Source organism: Aspergillus pseudodeflectus (assembly GCF_044049435.1).
Source record: "Aspergillus pseudodeflectus strain CBS 756.74 chromosome Unknown BJX68scaffold_8, whole genome shotgun sequence".
NCBI lineage: Eukaryota > Fungi > Ascomycota > Eurotiomycetes > Eurotiales > Aspergillaceae > Aspergillus > Aspergillus pseudodeflectus.
In genome coordinates this window covers 4,330-20,756 of record NW_027263784.1, presented here as the reverse complement: position 1 = coordinate 20,756, position 16,427 = coordinate 4,330, and the positions used below count along the sequence as shown (strand labels likewise).

The window sequence follows — 16,427 nt, the reverse complement described above, 5'->3', positions numbered from 1 at the left end:
ACTTCTGCCTGGTTGCCCCTGTACAAGAAAACGGCTTCGCTGTTAGGTGAGCCAGTGCAGACCCAATTAGGGGTAGTTAACTACAGTCCGTGAGGTTGAGTAATCACATCTTCCGCCACAGGGCTGACATGAACTGTGGTCACCAACGCTGCTCTTGCGCCCGGGCAAGGAGTCCCAATGGACAATTCATTCTCCCTGGAATCGTCAGTTGCACTCTGTAACATTCTATCGAGTCTGGAATGCTGGTTATACCTAAAATGTGGAGATGTTTGTGGTCTTTAACGCGGTGACCCGCAGTCATTTCGACCAACAAACATGACCTGAATCCATGCAGCGATCAGCGATCTACTCCGCGGCCTCCGAAGCGAGCGCTGAAACCCTCTTTCGAGCTTACTCCGGAGTAGCCGCCGCGAAATTTCGAGTAGTTCATGCATGAACCCCACCCTATAGGGCGACTGTGGAGCCAAATATTGTGCTGCCTACGGCTCTGTCTCGGATCAGCGGCGCCTTGTAGGACGTCTAATTTATGGATATAAATACAATCACTCGCCTTGGCCGGATGTCATGTTCAAAGACCAATACTGCTGCCCTACGATATTTTGCAATGAGGGTCGACCTGCTCCTCGCCGCAGCTGCAGCTGCGAGCGCGACTCCCCTCACCGCACCCCGCGCCCTACCGAATGCCCCCGACGAATATGCGCCCGCAAATGTGACCTGTCCGGCTGTGAAGCCCTCGATCAGAAGCGCGCGGAATCTCTCCTCAAATGAGACACAATGGGTCGACTCCCGTCACCGCCAAATCATATCGCCTATGCGGGATCTCCTCGGCCGCCTGAATATTACGGGTTTCAACGCGTCGGCATATATGGACATTGTCTCGAGCAACACGTCCAACGTCCCGAATATTGGAATCGCAGTTTCAGGCGGTGGATACCGGGCAATGCTCAATGGCGCTGGAGCGCTGAAGGCGTTTGATAGCAGGACATCCAACTCCACGGCCACGGGTCACCTCGGTGGACTCCTTCAGTCCGCTACTTATGTCTCGGCGCTCAGCGGAGGCGGGTGGCTTGTCGGATCCGTCTTTCTAAACAACTTTACCACCATCGCAGAGCTGCAGGCTACCGAGGACGTCTGGGATCTGCGGAACAATATCCTCGAGGGACCTGACCACAAACACCTACAGGCGCTGCATACCGCTAGCTACTGGGGCGATATCGTCGATGCTGTGCATTCCAAGCGCGACGCGGGCTTTAACACCTCACTCACTGATTACTGGGGCCGCGCTCTCTCCTACCAGATCATCAACGCCTCCGAGGGCGGGCCATCTTACACCTGGTCCTCGATCGCGCTGATGGATAACTTTAAGAAAGCTCAGATCCCGCTCCCGATTCTCGTTGCTGATGGCCGCAACCCGGGTGAATTGGTCGTGGGCTCGAACTCGACCGTCTACGAGTTTAATCCGTGGGAGTTTGGCTCGCCGGACCCTGCAATCTACGGCTACGCGCCGCTCGAATATCTCGGATCCGACTTCTCCAACGGCCGCGTGGGCAACAACGGCGCCTGCGTGCGCGGATTCGACAACGCGGGTTTCGTCATGGGGACATCCTCCAGCCTGTTTAACCAGTTCATCCTCCGCCTAAACGGCACCGACATTCCCGACGCACTCAAGTCCGTCCTCGCATCCATCCTCGAACACATCGGCGAAGCCAACGATGATATCGCCGCGTACCCAAACCCCTTCTCTAACTACACAAACACAAATGCCTCAATTTCATCCCTCTCCGAACTCAACGTCGTCGACGGCGGCGAAGACGGCCAGAATATCCCGCTGCACCCACTCATCCAACCGAACCGAAACGTCGACGTCATTTTCGCAATCGACTCGACGTCAAACATCCACAATTGGCCGAGTGGGAAAAGTCTTGTGGAGACGTACGAGCGGTCCCTGGAGTCCGCGGGTGTAGGCAACGGGACGGCGTTCCCGTCCATCCCGGACCCGAATACATTTGTGAATCTGGGTCTGAATAAACGGCCGACGTTCTTCGGGTGTGATACGCGGAACCTCACTGGTCCTGCGCCGCTCGTGGTTTATATTCCCAATGCCCCGTATACCTTCATGTCCAACACTTCCACTTTCGATCTAAGCTATTCCGACGAGGACCGCGATGCGATGATTCTTAACGGGTATAATGTCGCCACACAGGGGAATTCCACGGAGGATGAGTCGTGGCCTGCGTGCGTGGGCTGTGCGATTCTGAGTCGGTCGGCGGAGAGGACGGGGACGACGTTGCCCGAGGCGTGTACGCGGTGCTTTAGGAGCTACTGCTGGAATGGGACGCTTGATAGTCGCGAGCCCGCGGGGTATGAGCCGGTGTTGATGGTTCGGGAGAGTGGTGCCAGTGCGCTCATGAGGCCGTCGGCTTGGGGGCTTGGGCTTTTGGCTTCGTTGGTGTATTTTGGTGCGGTGTAGATAGATGCTAGAAATATAACGGGCATGGATTTTCATTGGATAAGTTCAAGGTTTCAGGCCGCTAGTTTATTGGAGTGACAGGTCCCTAAGCTAGTAAGTGGTAGGCACCTAAATCAGCACCGTCAGGATCCTACAACTCCAACCCGGACCGGACCTCGGAGCGCCATTCCTCGCCGGATTCGGACGTCGCTGCTTTGAAGAGGCTGAGCCGGGCTCCGGGTAAATCAATTTGCCCACATGCAAGCCCCCGACCAGCGGCCAAGGGCTTGGTATGGAGTTAACCGAAGTGCATCGCCCCAAAAATCCGACATGACGTCTGGGCAGTCTTTGCTCCAGCCACACTGCATGGCATGGATATGTAGTGAGTGCGCATGACTCGTGTCGACTCATTACGGCTCATATTAAAGAGAGAATTCCCCCAGCACCATTGCTGCAGAGAGCTTTGGACCCGGCCAGTGTTGTGCTGGGAGGGGCCGGCAGTTGCATAGCTGCGTGGAGCACTTGGTCTGCGGCGCCTAGCTACACAGGGTAAGGAGTATCGTACTGCCCTGAGAGTATAGGGTTGGGTATACTCACAAGGTACGGAGGTTCAGAGGCATGTGCTGAGCAGCGACAATAGTACATGGAGCCCGCGGACCCGTGTTCTCCAGCCTTATTCCCGCCACTTATTTGCGACTATATGCCAGGTGATATACGGCCTGGCTTAACTCCGACAATCTGACATGTAGGGTGATGGTAGCGCCTGGGTATAAAAAGCCGGCCAGAGCCAGATATGGCAATAGGAACATTAGAATTCACCACGCTACACCACATCCCCGCGAAGCGCGCTAATCGAGACCTTTAGTATACACATGCCTGTAATGTTTACTCGCCAACCCTATTAACAATAACAATAACAATCCCCACCTAAACACATAAATTAAATTTATTAAGCTTGACCACTTTAAGATCAATGCGCCAAGCGCACCTGCCTTCTGCTGCATAATCTAGTCCCTTGAATCCTTCTACCATGCCAAATTTGCCCCTGGTTCCCTCCATACTAAACTCCTGCTGGGCCTTACCCGCCTAAACTTCCTGCGCGCCCTGCACGTCAATATTGATATACTAGGTTACTCCGCGGTGGAATTGTATGATGATGCATACTCCCCCTTTAGATGCCCCGGCCCGCCCAAGATCTTGTATAACCCTGTGCATGAGCTGCCTCTAGTGTTGCAGCCAACAGCGATTTAGTTGCGTGCGCCACATTATCCGTGGCTTAATCTGATTCCATTTCTAGGGCTAAGGGATAATTTAATTCTACTAGGTAAGGGGCTTGATAATGCGCGGCTGTGCTATAATATGTCTGGCAGAGGGGTTCCCGCTGCAGTTATCCCCAGAAGAAGTTAGGGCTTGCAGGGGGTGAAACTACGGTTATTATTTAGCGGGATCCATGGTATCCAAGTGGGTGGGAGGTTATGGAGAGCTTTTCCCACTGCTGGGGGTGCACACTTCACGGGGGTTTGGATGTTTTTACAGTGGTAAATTAGTGGCGCAGGGTTAGGGGGGAGCCAGTGCTGTTTTAGGAGAGAGAAGAGCACCCTAAAGACTAACCTAGTGTTCCTTGTAAGGGGTAGATGTCTAGAAAATAATTAGTACATAAGTGGCCAGAGTTGTGTACGCCTAGTCTGGACTGGGCCTATGTATGTATGTATATAGACATTAAAACTTACGTTCGTGGATTGAGTGGTGGCACATAGGTACTATAGTAATACCTGTAACTTGCAAGCAACATGCGGGCATAAGCGCGTCGCTAATTCTAAGCTGACAGTCTTATATGGGCCCACCGAGATCCAGGCCAATGCAGGGCCATGGAATCCAGCGGTAGCGGGGGCTCTTTGATATGTAGGCAAGACTAGGTTATCAATCTCCACCCGGCGACCGCAGCACACTAAGGGGGATGCACGCATTAGTCCTTCTCCAATTAACCACTTACTTGCGCTAATGAAGTCATGTACCTCCCGCCCATAACATCCACTAAATATCTTCTGTCTTTCTAGCTAGTTTTGAGTACCTGGATATCTAACAATGCACGCCCTATTCTATGGCAGCGCCGTATCGCGCGCGCCACGACCAAACTCCTCCTCACCCGCTCATGGACTATCACCAACGTAATCTGCAACCCGTGATAAGCACCGGGGATCCTCACGCTTGGAGACGGAGAGCCAGATGATATCCATGTTATGTACTAAAATCTGGCCAATCTAAAGATAGCGGGAGATAAAGAGGGTTTTTTTATCCACACGAGCACTACATGCCGGGTTTTTACTATTGGCACCTATGCTTCAATCATCACATTATACACCAAATAGGCAGAAAGATAGGATAGTGCTAATAGGCTGAAACAAGCTCATTCTTAAACGTGGACGCCATCGACCGCAACGCCGCAAAAGCCGCCATCGCAGCCGCGACGAATCTAGCCGCTGTGATGAAATTCATTATGGTCTCGCTCCTGGCCTCGCATTAAAAGTCGGCGCCCTGGTGGGATAGCAAGGATATAGCTGACTGCAACTTTAAACGCGCTGCGTACCTGAATATAGGCGAGACCAAGGTACAGGGGGATGAGTTTCTCGTTGCCATGGCGCATGCGCGGAAAATACGAGGCGCAGTAGCGTTCCAGGCGATTGGTCTGCTGCCAATGTGGTTGACGATGGCTCGTGAGACGGGGAGGGCCCATTTGGGGAAGACGAGGGCGCTGGGGCAGGTGGCCATTGAGGATGTGTCGGTGTTGCGGCTGAGATGGCAGGCAGGATGTGACTGGGTGTTTAATTTGGTGTCTGGGGATGTTGGGATACAGGAGGCTGTTGAGGGGGTTGTTAGGGAAGGGGTGGATTGTATTGAGGAGGAGGATTTGCAGGCGTTGTATATGCTACCTCATTCGGGTGCTAGTGCAGGCCCCTGAATGCATGCAGGACGAGCCCAAGCCCCTTCCTACAGTTCATCATGGCCCTGGGCAATCACCTTTGGCTGCCTAATAGGGGGACCAAGAATGGTAAAAATAACCCTCCGATAAGCAACCAGCTCTCCGTCCGAAACCTCGAGTATCAGGTGAAGATGCTTATCACAATCCGGATGCGCATTGCGCCTGGGTTGACGAAGAACCACATCTGAAGGGATCCTGACCTTGATCGTCGCCGACGTGCGCGAGTCAATCCCTAACTCAGCAACGTCGCGTCGCGGGTTGTTATTGTTTGACGACGGCTCTTTGTATTGCCACCACTTGAAGGTGAGATCACGGCCGTCCGGATCGCAGGATGCGCTCGCGTCGAGGTTGACCTCTTCTCCAGCCTGCACTATCATCTTGATGACATGGCGCCCCTCGATGCCGTTCACGACAGCAACAGGGGCATGGTTCGCGTGATTGAACTGGGGCGTAACTCCCCAGCGCATCCGCGCCGCAAATTCCCGCTGGGCGGCCTCGCGCCATCGCCAGACTGTCACATGCGAGCCCATCATTGTGCGTTCGTCAGAGCCAACGATGGTATCAACACTATCAGCAAAATGCCCTTCACCAAATGTGACGGGGCCATACCGGCCACCCCACGATCCCCACTCCGGATGCTCAGGATCGGACAACCCGTTTGGGATCATGTAGAGTAGTGACGGTGTATCCCCCTCGAGGATAAACTCCGCGTCGGGATACTTCTCTCCCAACGCCCCGGCACTCTAGATATGATCCCTAACCCACTCCGGCGAGACGAGGGCTGCGTCCGCACCCGACGGGAAATGGTAGTACATCTCCCCGGACATCCCACCCCAAGCCGCAACCGCATACCGGTTGAAATGATGCACACTCGCAATGTAGAACAGCCGCGGCCAGTGTCGCCGAATCCACGTCCCCGTGTTATCCTGGTCCGAGATCGCGTACGCACGCACTTTGCTCACAAACAACTGGATTTCAGCAGGCGACCGCGTCGCGTTCACTTGCCATAGCGCCTGCGCGAGGACGGACGCCCCGCCCCAGATGGGGATCCACAGGGGCTCGTCCGACGCGTCGACTGCGTTAACAAGGAGATTGGAGCCAGGACTATCCTTTCCCTCCCCGACGCCGTCCATCCCATAGACCGGGAGTCCTGAGGCAATGAGGGCCTTGAGATCCGCAGCCTCGGGCCATCCACCTGCATGGTTTCGGAGTTTGGGTAGAGACGCACCATACGCATCGACGATCTCGTGCATGAGATCGGGACGCGTCGTGTCGTTCAGCCAGATGCTTGTTGTCGCGACGAGGCCCTCAATCTGGAATTCGTTGGCGTATACCATGAGGCGGACGAAGGATTGCGCGTCGTCGGGTTCGTTGGCGATGTCGCTTAGGATGAAGAGGCGGGGTTTTGGTTCGGCAGCGAGTATGCATTTTGTTTGTTGGGAGAGTTGGAGATACAAGGGGGCTAGGAGGGCGAGGTACGTTGTTGTTTTCCACCAGGGCATGACTGTAGGCGGGCCTTCAATGTCGAAAGCAGGATAAATACAATGGTGATTGTTAGCTGGTGCCTTTTTTTTTTTTTTTTTTTCAAGTAGCTACATTTATAACCTTAACGCGCAACAAAGCGGCGGTTGCAACTACCAAATACAACATCCGAGGCTGAGTAAAGAAAGGAATTCCTAGCCACGTCATCAACATTGACGGTGTTCGTCCTATCACACCGCAATTTCCTAAAAGCTGACATATCGGTGGAACCTGCTCCAAGCGCCGGACCTTTTCCCCAGGGTGCGGGTGGTGGGGGCGCACCCCCACGCCCCCGGCATAGATCCCTGCCCTATCACCCCAGAGCTTCTCCAACACTCCGCGCGACCGAATGGCTAGGCATTCCTATTTCGCCATCGTAACCAGTGCAAGGAAGATATTCCAGCCAAACCCAACACAAGACGCAACCAGCACGCGGGATTCCACTGGGACCCAAAGGAAATTGCCCAGGGCGCAGGCGGGCCAGATCTTCCACGCGTTACGGATAAGCGTCCAGATCCGGGCATTCACCTCTGCGAGTATAAGCGCTGGACGAGTCGAAAAGTGCACTACTGGATTCGTGCAGATCAAGAAGATGGTGTTCATCACGAACAGGCCGAGCGTTTGGTCGAGGAGCAGTTTGGCAAAAACGTTGCGCCAGATGGGTTTCTCGGCTTTCTCTCCGGTGGCGGTCGAAGATTTGGTGAAGCGGTGCGTTGGGAAGCTGTCTTCGAGGAATTGCTGCCAGTGGCAGTTGAGGTGGGCTTGGATGAGCCCGAATATGGCGAATTCTGCCACTGATTGCCAGTTTATCACGGCATCCGCGGCGGGGTCGGTGTACAGGCGGGAAAGTTGAGCCGTAAGATTGGCGGCCGACTTGAGCAGGGATGATTGGAGGACGACCCGAGTATGGCCTTTCATCATGGAATGTCAAATGCTGGGCTTGTGCGAGCTGCTTGGAAGTGATTGTCACTTCCTCGTCATACGACTTCAGCTGTTTATCAAGCGGAAACCGGGGCATATGCTTGCCCTTCCTGAGCTTTCACCCCACGCTATCTTCCCATACCCCAACAGACCCACAGACCCACCAGTCATAGGGCTACGAGTTTCCTATTCTGCCTTACTGGCCAAAATGAGTCTCTATAAAGCCTGAGAAGTGACAAGAAAATATCCTACATCGAAATCTACATCCACCCACATCCATCATCAAAATGCTACAAAACATCAAGAACTACAGCCTCTTCCAAGACCTAAACGCCCGCCTCGTGCTCATCGGCGTCGTCTCCTCGCTCGGCGCGCTGGGATTCGGCTTCGACAACGGCTGGTGGGGCGGCGCGCTGGGCCTCCCCGAGTTCCAGCGCAAGTACGGCGCCTGGGACGAGGAGTTAGCCCGGTACACGATCCCCTCCCACAAGACGTCTGTGGGGACGGGAACCGGCTCTGCGGGTATCATCCTTGGCTGCATCATCGCGCCCATTGTCACCTCGAAGCTCGGGCGCCGCAATGCGTTTCTCGTCCTGTCAGCTCTTATGCTTGTGGGAATCACGCTTGAAGCCTCTGCTGTGACGTCCTACTGGCAGCTCGTTGTTGGTCGAATCGTCGTGTACTCGGGGATTGGATTAGCTTCCAACTGCGTGCCGCTCTATCTATCCGAGTGCTCTCCTCCGCGGATCCGAGGCGCATTCTTAGCGTTGTACAGCTTCTTCACCTCGCTCGGAACCTTTCTCGCCGCAGTCGTCGTATATCTCGCTCGTACCAGACAAGATCAATGGCAGTACTTGTAAGCTTCAGCCAGCCCCTGAACTTGCTCCTCCCCCAGTCACCGTCTTAAACCACCGCACTAACTGAAACAACTAGAATTGTCATCCTCTGCCAACTGATCGTCCCGGTCGGCTACATATCCTTTTACGTGTTCCTCCCCGAATCCCCCCGGTACCTCATCTACAGAGGGCGCTACGACGAAGCCGAAGCCGTGCTGCGGACCCTCTCTAACCATCCCGAAACAATCCCCGCAGAGGTCGAGCTTCTAAAAGCGCAAGATCTGGAACAGCGCGAACTGCACCGCGCAACATCACTGCTTGACTGCTTCCGTGGGACAAACCTCCGGCGCACGGTAATCGCCATGGGCGTGCAGATCCTGCAGCAGGCGCAAGGGGTTAGCTTCATCCAGAACTTCGTGGTCACTTTCATGCAGCAACTCGGCTTCCCGGATCCACTGCGGAGTAATCTTATGGTTACAGGGTCTAGCTTTGCAGTGCATATTATTACATTCTTAACCTTTGACAAGATCGGGCGACGGCCATCGCTGCTTTTCGGGGCGATCCTGATGGCGGGGACAATGCTGGGCACAGGCGGGGCGACGACGACGGGAACACCAGGAAACTACTCAGATACTGTAGGCGAGGCGTCTGTTGCGCTGCTAATCTTGTGGTACTGTATCTACGGGTTCACGTGGGGTCCCGGGTGCTGGGTTATGGCTGGGGAGGTGGGCACGGGCCAGCTGCGGGAGCGGACACTGTTTCTCGCGAGCATGGGCAGTTTCGTCACGTCTGTGCCAATCAACTTTGTGAATCCATATGTTCAGTCGGCTTTGGGCGGGAGTGTGACATTTATCTATGGGGCGTTTAGTGTCGTTGCGGCCGTTTGGGTGTGGCTGCTTGTTCCAGAGACCAGGGGTCGGTCGCTGGAGGAGCTGGATGATATGTTCCAGGCCAAGGTGCCAACAAGGGAGTTTAGGAACTATGTATGCACGGGTCTAGGGGCGGAGATTACGAATCTGGATGGAGGTCAAAGGACGGAAGACAAGGCTGAGGTTGAGTGGATTGAGAGGGAGAAGACCGCCGCTCCAAGTGGGTAGTGTGAATTACGGCAGGTAGTTGCTTCGTATTCATATGTTACATCCTTTTCAGCAATGGTGTGGAGAATTTAATAGACAATCAAGGTATATGCGAGTCTTAACACCTACATATAGATATTTCACGCTATATCGCTGATATTAGCATATTTACAGCTGGACCACAAACCCATTTGATTAGCAATATGTCATACCTTGTTAAATGCATGTATACATGACGTGAAGAAGACACATCGTTCCCAAACTGAGGCCCCTCCATATTCCCTGTGTTCGCGGTTCTAAACAAGGAGACGTTACACAGACACTGCCAGCAAGTACAACTGAAGAAATGGCAGAACAAAAGATCATTCTCGTCACTGGTTCGTTGCATCCCTATTCACATTACCAAATTACCCAGCCCACCTGACTAACACCGCCCAGGAGCAAACACAGGCATCAGCTTCGAAACTTGCTACGCCCTAGCCGGCGTATCTTCAACCCACCACGTAATAATGGCCTGTCGCAGCCTCACCAAAGGCCAGCAAGCCCTCGCCGAGCTCCAGGTGCGCACACCTGCCGGGACACTAAGCCTCATCGAGCTAAACATCACCAACGACACGAGCATCATTTCCGCCGTCGAGTCCATCACTAGGAACCACGGCGTCCTCGACATCCTGATCAACAACGCCGGAATTGCCCTAACTACATCCCAGGGGTACCGCACCTCAATCCTCGAAACAATCAACACAAACGCCGTCAGTGCACTCGTTCTAACAGAGGCCCTACTCCCACTACTGAAGAGGTCCGCCGACCCACGGATCATCAACGTCACCTCGGGCCTGGGCTCCATCGCGGACCGTTCGGATCCGGCCTCTGATGCGTACAATCTCCTCTTTGAGGCGTACCGCATGTCCAAGGCGGCGCTCAATATGGCGACGGCCTGTATGCATGCGAATTATCAGAGCTTTGGGGCCAAGGCGTGGGCGTACTGTCCGGGGCTTGTGGCGACGAGTTTGACGGGTGAGGGAGAGCGGGCGAGGCTTCAGGCGATGGGGGTTGACGGTGGTGAGGAGAGTGCAAAGGGGATTGTGGAGATTGCCCAGGGGAGGCGAGACCATGAGGCGGGGTTGTTTGTTAGGAGGGATGGGGAGCGGTGGGAGTGGTGACTATGGTAGCAATCCATTACTGCTCTTGTAATGAGGACCGTCGCTACAATCATCTGCACCATTTGGTACATTGGTTCGTGTCTCGATTGTAGTGGAGGGCCAGTGCTGCTCTAGTAAAGCCCATGTTAGGGGTATATAATATCTCTTCCAACTAGATAGCTTGCATCCTTCGTCGAGACTCTTTGTTGTGTTAGGATAGCAGAGTGGAGATTTCTCATATTTGGCCGAAGTCAAAATCCCAGTACGAGTAGTACAATCATCAAAGTCCTGTTCCTAATCAGATAATACTAGTAGGTGTCGATATCGTGGTAAGGAAAGGGACTTTTGCCTTCGGGAAAGGCCGGTTAGCCAGCAAGTGCCCTAGACACTTAGTTGCACAGGTCGGCTCTTTCGTAAGCCCACCTTGCTGAGCAACCGATGCCAGAACCCATTATCCTGTAGGGGTTATGCAAGTCAGCTAATCGCGAAGCATACTGACGGGCGCTACTTCGAAGCGGTACTTCACCTGTTCTTTAAGATACTGGTGGATAATCTGGTTGGTTCCCAGTGAAAGCACGGCAAATAGAAGATACCAATACCAGCCCGGGTTGTCCTTTAGGACATCGATATTCATCCCAAATAGTGACTACTTTTCTTTAGCTGTTTGGGCCGGCTGCAGTGCGGGCAGGGAAAAGTTACCGAAACAAACATCAATGGCAGATAAATGAACTGTAAGTTCATGATAAGCCAGGCGAATCTGATTTCAAGCATTGAATTTTGTTACTTACAGTAATGGAGCTAATGCGATTGACCCTCCCGGCTTCTTGGACCGAATGACGGGTATATTCCTAAGGCGAAGGGTTAGCCAGTTCCTGCTGCAAGGTCCTTGATCCGAAGGTGCTTACCAGTTGCAATAAGGTATTAACCAAGTTCTCGTAGCGATCTAGGTGTTCGTTGTAGATCGCCTTGTACTCTCTTAGCTGATAGTGAAGCTTCCTGAAACTCTCGTCCTCGTTGTCAAACGCCTCTTTGATCCCCTGTTGGATTGTCCTAACTTGGGTGTGCAAAGCGCCTCTCAGCGCGGAAAGGTAATATATATCACCTGCAAGCTCGGTGAGGTGGCTCTGATCGGTCCCCTCCTCATTTAGAATTGCATTTCGACGCTGTTAGATGACCGTCAGTGCCTTGCAGAAGACGGATCCAGGTTACTTAGCAACTCACGTGTTTGTCGAGGTGACCATTGGTTGTATCGCAGTATGCTTGCCACTTCTCATCAAACTCAAGAAGAAACTGAGTGAAAAAGTCGGTGATGTCATCCGGTATCCAGACCTTGCGGAGGGTGCTCTCGTATACAACCGCCTGATCAGCGCCTGGTTTCATCATCCATCGAATTCCCCAGGTCGGCTGTTCGATCCCTTTGTCATCGCCACACGGTTTTATTCCATCAAGACCTTGAAAGTCTAGCTGGACCTCGTGAGTGGTGTACCTGTCTCCGGCGACAAACCTGGTTTCTCCCCAATACGCTTCTGTTTTGTGAGACCTAGTGCTGGTTAGTTGGAACCACTTCCACCTGGCCAAATCCAAGACTTACATAAAGAGAGCGTCTAGATCATCTGGGACTTCTTGACTCAGCGTCTTGCCTGTTGCGTATTCTAGGGCGAAGGAAGACCTCTTGGCTTCCTTACCCTTCCGAGAAAGCTTCACCAAACACTCATTTGGAGCGGCCCACCGCTCAAACCAGTCCTCCGGTCTTGTCCAAATGCTTGGGTCCAGACCATTTTCTAGAAGCGTTTGAACTAGTTCCCTAGCATTTGGCCTCCTTCCAAGAGCCAATTCTAATCGCTTCTTTTGGGACCTGAGGTTTTGCGTAAGGTCTGTGGCACCAGCATCCAAAACTTCAAATAGTCTTCGTAGTAGCGGGAGAACGACACCATCAGATGCGTCATCAAAAATAATCCAAAGAGCATCGCCGGCCACCCGACTCCGCTCATTCGTGTGCTTAGGAAGTTCACCAAGTAAACACTCTAGGATGGAAGGGATTCTGAGCTGGATAATAGCTGGGATAGCTGTCTCAAGGTCTTTCCGAAACAGAGGATGTTTAATGAACTTGGTCTGTCCGATTGTGGCTTGCTCCAGTGCAAGGACGCGTGCTGTCTTCCCATCATCACTATTCGGAATATCAGGGCTGATGCCAGTTTCCCTGCTCCAAAGGGCGTCAATGAGCTCCTCATAGTTGTTCAAGACGGCGTACGCCAAAAGTGTCTTTCCACCCGCAACAGATTCATTGAGTTTGTTAAGGGGTGTATGGTCATCCTTCCTGAACTGATTTCCAGCCCGTTTCAAGGGTTGTGACTCGAATCCAAGATATTCCAAAATATTTTCCATGGCTTTTGTTCGGCGTGGTTGCTGCTGGTAACCGCCCTTGTCATGGTACTCTTGGTAAAGCCAATGTAAAGGCGTCCGGTTTTGCTTGTCAAAATCTTGATGACTGTGCCTGCGCTCGACAATGGTTGCTATCACGCCGTATTGCTGCTTCTCCGCGGCGAACGGCAAGGGCGACCGCCCATTCTTGCCAGGCTTAAAAGCATCGCCAGTTCCACAATCCTTACAGAGATACTCTACCATTTCCACCAAGCCTTTCCCGGCTGCCCATGATAGAGGCGTGCGGCCGGTCTTATCATGTTGATGTAGATTTGCGTTATACTTCTTGAGCAGATCAAGACACTTGTCGATCGGGGACGCTGTAGACCATCCTGCCCAAGGCGATATGGGTGGGCTCTCAGCGGGAGCCCAGTTCGTGCTCGCCACCCAGGAGACAGGAGTCCTTCCCTTATCATCCTCTTTGTCGGGGTTGGCACCACGCTCCAACAGAAGCTTGACCATCTCTGTTTGGAGTAGTTGCGCGGCGTACGACAGTGCAGTTCGACCCCCAACGTCTTTTGCATTGACGTCGGCATCATATTTCAACAACGTCTCGACCATCCCGAGGTTCTTTTTTTGAGCCGCGAGCGATAGTGCCGTTTGACCATCGTGCAGGGTGTCAAGCTTTCCTTTGTTCCGCGTCCAGAACTCTGGAGATAACTCACTCACACCTTTTCCTCCTAGCGCTTTACAGAGGTCCTCTATAGTGTCGGGCTCAACAGAGGGAGGGCCGAGTTCCGATCCTGAACGATTTTCCGAGTGAGACATTATGCTCTCTAAAAATAAATTTAGCTGTGTGTCAATGCTGCGCGGATTTAGAATTTGTGCGAAGTGTTGGAAGGAGAAACGTGCGTAAGATGCCATGAAGCGGGGTAGCATCAGCCTCAGGATCAGGCAGAAATGAGGCGCGGGCTTCATCTGGAGCGAGGTGTTTTGGTCCGCACCGACAGCCTTGCGCCCATCGCGTCTGTGTGGGAAAGGAATGTGGGCCATGATTGTTGTAGCGGGAAACCCCAAGTAAAAAAAATATATAGAAGTATGAATTTGCACGGTGCTACACTCCATTCTACTGATTTACTGGCGTGCGAGGCCGTAACGTGGGTAGGTGCGCCCGGCCTGGTATGGGGTGTCCCTGGTTGACTTGTGCCCCCAAGGTTTGGGTAAGGCACAAGAGTTCTAGAGTCTATTAGTCACTCCCCTGTAGTTGTAGAAACTCGCTCAGATAATCTTTGGAGCCAGTAATTTCCGCGTGAACATGGCAGTGTCCGAGGGGTCCGAGGGAGGACAAATACAGAAGCTATAGCGCATTCTTGTTATAGCCCTGACTACTATCTGTCATTCTGTTAGATCAACATAGCTCTTTTTCGCGCCTAGGCCTGTTGTGGAGGCTTCGTAGCTTCATCGGGGTTACGACGCATTAAAGGTTAATACTATGAGTCTAAGATAATTGAGGAAAGAGGAGTCACTAGTGGAGAGCATACACAGTGTCTATAGTATAGCATCAGCGTCATATAGCAAGACACACCCTGTTAATCAAGGTACAAGCATATTGGTTGTGATATTACTACGGGGAGACATCATTAGCTCTGGTATATTAGGCTCCTTGGGGCAGGTAGTAAGGATAAATATAGTAAAAGTTAATATACTCCTAGAATACCATGATCCTCTAGCCTACTATAGTTAAGATAAAATAAAATTACTTGAGTGTAATGCGCTTCTCAAGGTAACTAGGAACTAGTGTGTTTTTTTGATAGCTATAGGTAGTCTATAGTAATCCACGACCCCTTCTTCGCCCCTCGTGTGAAGGAAAGTCAAAGTGAGTTTAATAACAGCAACATATTTACTTAGCTATAGCCTAGGAAGGGCAGCAGTATTCTAAAGGGTCCTATGCAAGGAGACTACCTTCTACCATAGGAATCTACTTAAAGCTCCATTCCGTCTTTCCTAACCCTACATAACTACAAGCAGCAGAACTTACTTATTAACATAGTACTATATATAAAAAGGATGGATACATAAGTTAAAGGAATGGCGTTAGAGCTAAAGGGCGTAGCAGGTCCCATGAGCATTATTACCAAGGATAAAATAAGGGTAGTCAGTTAGTGGTAGTATACTAATGGATTTATTAGTATTATGGTATCCTACTACTAGGACTTGATAAGGGAGGTGAATTACAAAGAGAGTATATTAGTTAGACTATATTAGACATAGGAGCCCTATAGGCGTTGCTACATGTTCTAGGCTACGGGAGTTAGTGGTATAGTATATACTCTACTCTTCAGGCAGCTCTATTAGTCAGTCTCACTACGATCGCCTTTCTATATTTCAATGACTTGGCCTAACAATTTCAAAGGCCATGGACAATCAGGTTGGTTCTTTTACCACAAGACTAAGTTCCTTACAGGGTTTCCGGAAACTGGTGTCACCACGGAATACTCTTTCTTTGTTTTTGGAGCCCTCATTTGAAACCAAGCTAAACTTAATCTGGTCTGGAACGGAACAATGATTTTCATTATAAAATCTGGTATTGTACTGACAGGTAATCCATACACAGAGCGGGGCAGGGGTGAGACGAGTGGCAAATTGCCCCTTAATAAGAATCATGCAGAAGCTGCTCGAGAATTCATGAATTAAAGAGGACTCTATATAATGCTCTATCATCCCAGGCCCTCCTTATGAAAAGAGCTTAGTAAATAATGGAGAGTAGTTAAGCATAAAGATAATCTAACCTATGGCATATAGAATCCTATAATTGAAACCCTTCCATCACTATACCCAAGAGCAAGGGTGGCGTCCGTAACAGCTGAAGCTGTGAATCGACGATGCTCTGGTGGGAGCCACAGTATGTTTTCACCAGCCAGCATCACCCAGTTGTCTGAAACAGACACGTGAAATTCCAGGTTATGTGAAATGTTATCATGATGTTTTCTAGCACGCATAGTGGAAGCCACTGACGGAGCCAAACGCGAATGGCCCTTGAGCGCCTGCAGCTCGGAGCCCGTCTTGACATCCCAGAGCTTGATGGTACTGTCATAAGAGCCTGAGGCTACCATCTGGCTGTCATGGGAGAAGGCCACTGAC

General features: G+C 51.9%; 7 protein-coding genes across 7 annotated transcripts in view; 3 read left to right on the top strand and 4 right to left on the bottom strand.

Moving 5' to 3' along the window:
• Window positions 1–577: 577 nt before the first annotated feature.
• BJX68DRAFT_229986 (lysophospholipase family protein) lies at window positions 578–2,801 on the top strand. The gene has a single exon (XM_071039146.1). It carries the CDS (start codon window positions 605–607, stop codon window positions 2,468–2,470), a length of 1,866 nt encoding a protein of 621 aa, XP_070902234.1. The 5' UTR covers window positions 578–604; the 3' UTR covers window positions 2,471–2,801.
• A 2,585-nt stretch (window positions 2,802–5,386) lies between these two features.
• Window positions 5,387–6,931, bottom strand: BJX68DRAFT_279549 (uncharacterized protein; the record flags this gene model as incomplete). The annotated part of the gene is made up of 3 exons (XM_071048758.1): window positions 5,387–6,151; window positions 6,191–6,397; window positions 6,431–6,931. 3 exons carry the CDS (start codon window positions 6,929–6,931, stop codon window positions 5,438–5,440), a joined length of 1,422 nt encoding a protein of 473 aa, XP_070902233.1. The 3' UTR covers window positions 5,387–5,437.
• A 382-nt stretch (window positions 6,932–7,313) lies between these two features.
• On the bottom strand, window positions 7,314–8,042 carry BJX68DRAFT_279547 (Mpv17/PMP22 family protein; the record flags this gene model as incomplete). The annotated part of the gene is made up of 2 exons (XM_071048757.1): window positions 7,314–7,861; window positions 8,036–8,042. The coding sequence occupies 2 exons, from the start codon at window positions 8,040–8,042 to the stop codon at window positions 7,314–7,316; spliced, it is 555 nt and encodes a 184-aa protein (XP_070902232.1).
• Window positions 8,043–8,158: 116 nt separating this feature from the next.
• Window positions 8,159–9,804, top strand: BJX68DRAFT_253314 (general substrate transporter; the record flags this gene model as incomplete). The annotated part of the gene is made up of 2 exons (XM_071042697.1): window positions 8,159–8,727; window positions 8,805–9,804. The coding sequence occupies 2 exons, from the start codon at window positions 8,159–8,161 to the stop codon at window positions 9,802–9,804; spliced, it is 1,569 nt and encodes a 522-aa protein (XP_070902231.1).
• A 325-nt stretch (window positions 9,805–10,129) lies between these two features.
• On the top strand, window positions 10,130–11,161 carry BJX68DRAFT_279545 (uncharacterized protein; the record flags this gene model as incomplete). Its single annotated transcript, XM_071048756.1, has 2 exons — window positions 10,130–10,160; window positions 10,222–11,161. 2 exons carry the CDS (start codon window positions 10,130–10,132, stop codon window positions 10,944–10,946), a joined length of 756 nt encoding a protein of 251 aa, XP_070902230.1. The 3' UTR covers window positions 10,947–11,161.
• BJX68DRAFT_229985 (ankyrin repeat-containing domain protein) lies at window positions 10,838–14,173 on the bottom strand. Its single transcript, XM_071039145.1, has 7 exons — window positions 12,517–14,173; window positions 12,147–12,465; window positions 11,831–12,088; window positions 11,714–11,773; window positions 11,625–11,654; window positions 11,452–11,571; window positions 10,838–11,381 (listed from the first exon to the last, which is right to left on the bottom strand). Exons 1-7 carry the CDS (start codon window positions 14,112–14,114, stop codon window positions 11,307–11,309), a joined length of 2,460 nt encoding a protein of 819 aa, XP_070902229.1. The 5' UTR covers window positions 14,115–14,173; the 3' UTR covers window positions 10,838–11,306.
• Window positions 14,174–16,075: 1,902 nt separating this feature from the next.
• BJX68DRAFT_279544 (uncharacterized protein) overlaps window positions 16,076–16,427 on the bottom strand; it is a gene marked incomplete at both ends in the record, with an annotated part of 3,839 nt that continues 3,487 nt past the window's right edge. Inside the window, one exon of the mRNA XM_071048755.1 lies at window positions 16,076–16,399. Within this exon, the coding sequence (XP_070902228.1) occupies window positions 16,076–16,399 (324 nt within the window). The remainder of the gene's footprint in view (window positions 16,400–16,427) is intronic.

Coding starts and splice junctions, on each gene's coding strand:
- BJX68DRAFT_229986 (XM_071039146.1), top strand. CDS start 605: ATGAGGGTCGACCTGCTCCTCGCCGCAGCTGCAGCTGCGAGCGCGACT.
- BJX68DRAFT_229985 (XM_071039145.1), bottom strand. CDS start 14,114: ATGTCTCACTCGGAAAATCGTTCAGGATCGGAACTCGGCCCTCCCTCT. Junction 12,466..12,516: donor GATCTAGACGCTCTCTTTAT/GTAAGTCTTGGA, acceptor AACCAGCACTAG/GTCTCACAAAACAGAAGCGT. Junction 11,655..11,713: donor ATCGCATTAGCTCCATTACT/GTAAGTAACAAA, acceptor ATGAACTTACAG/TTCATTTATCTGCCATTGAT.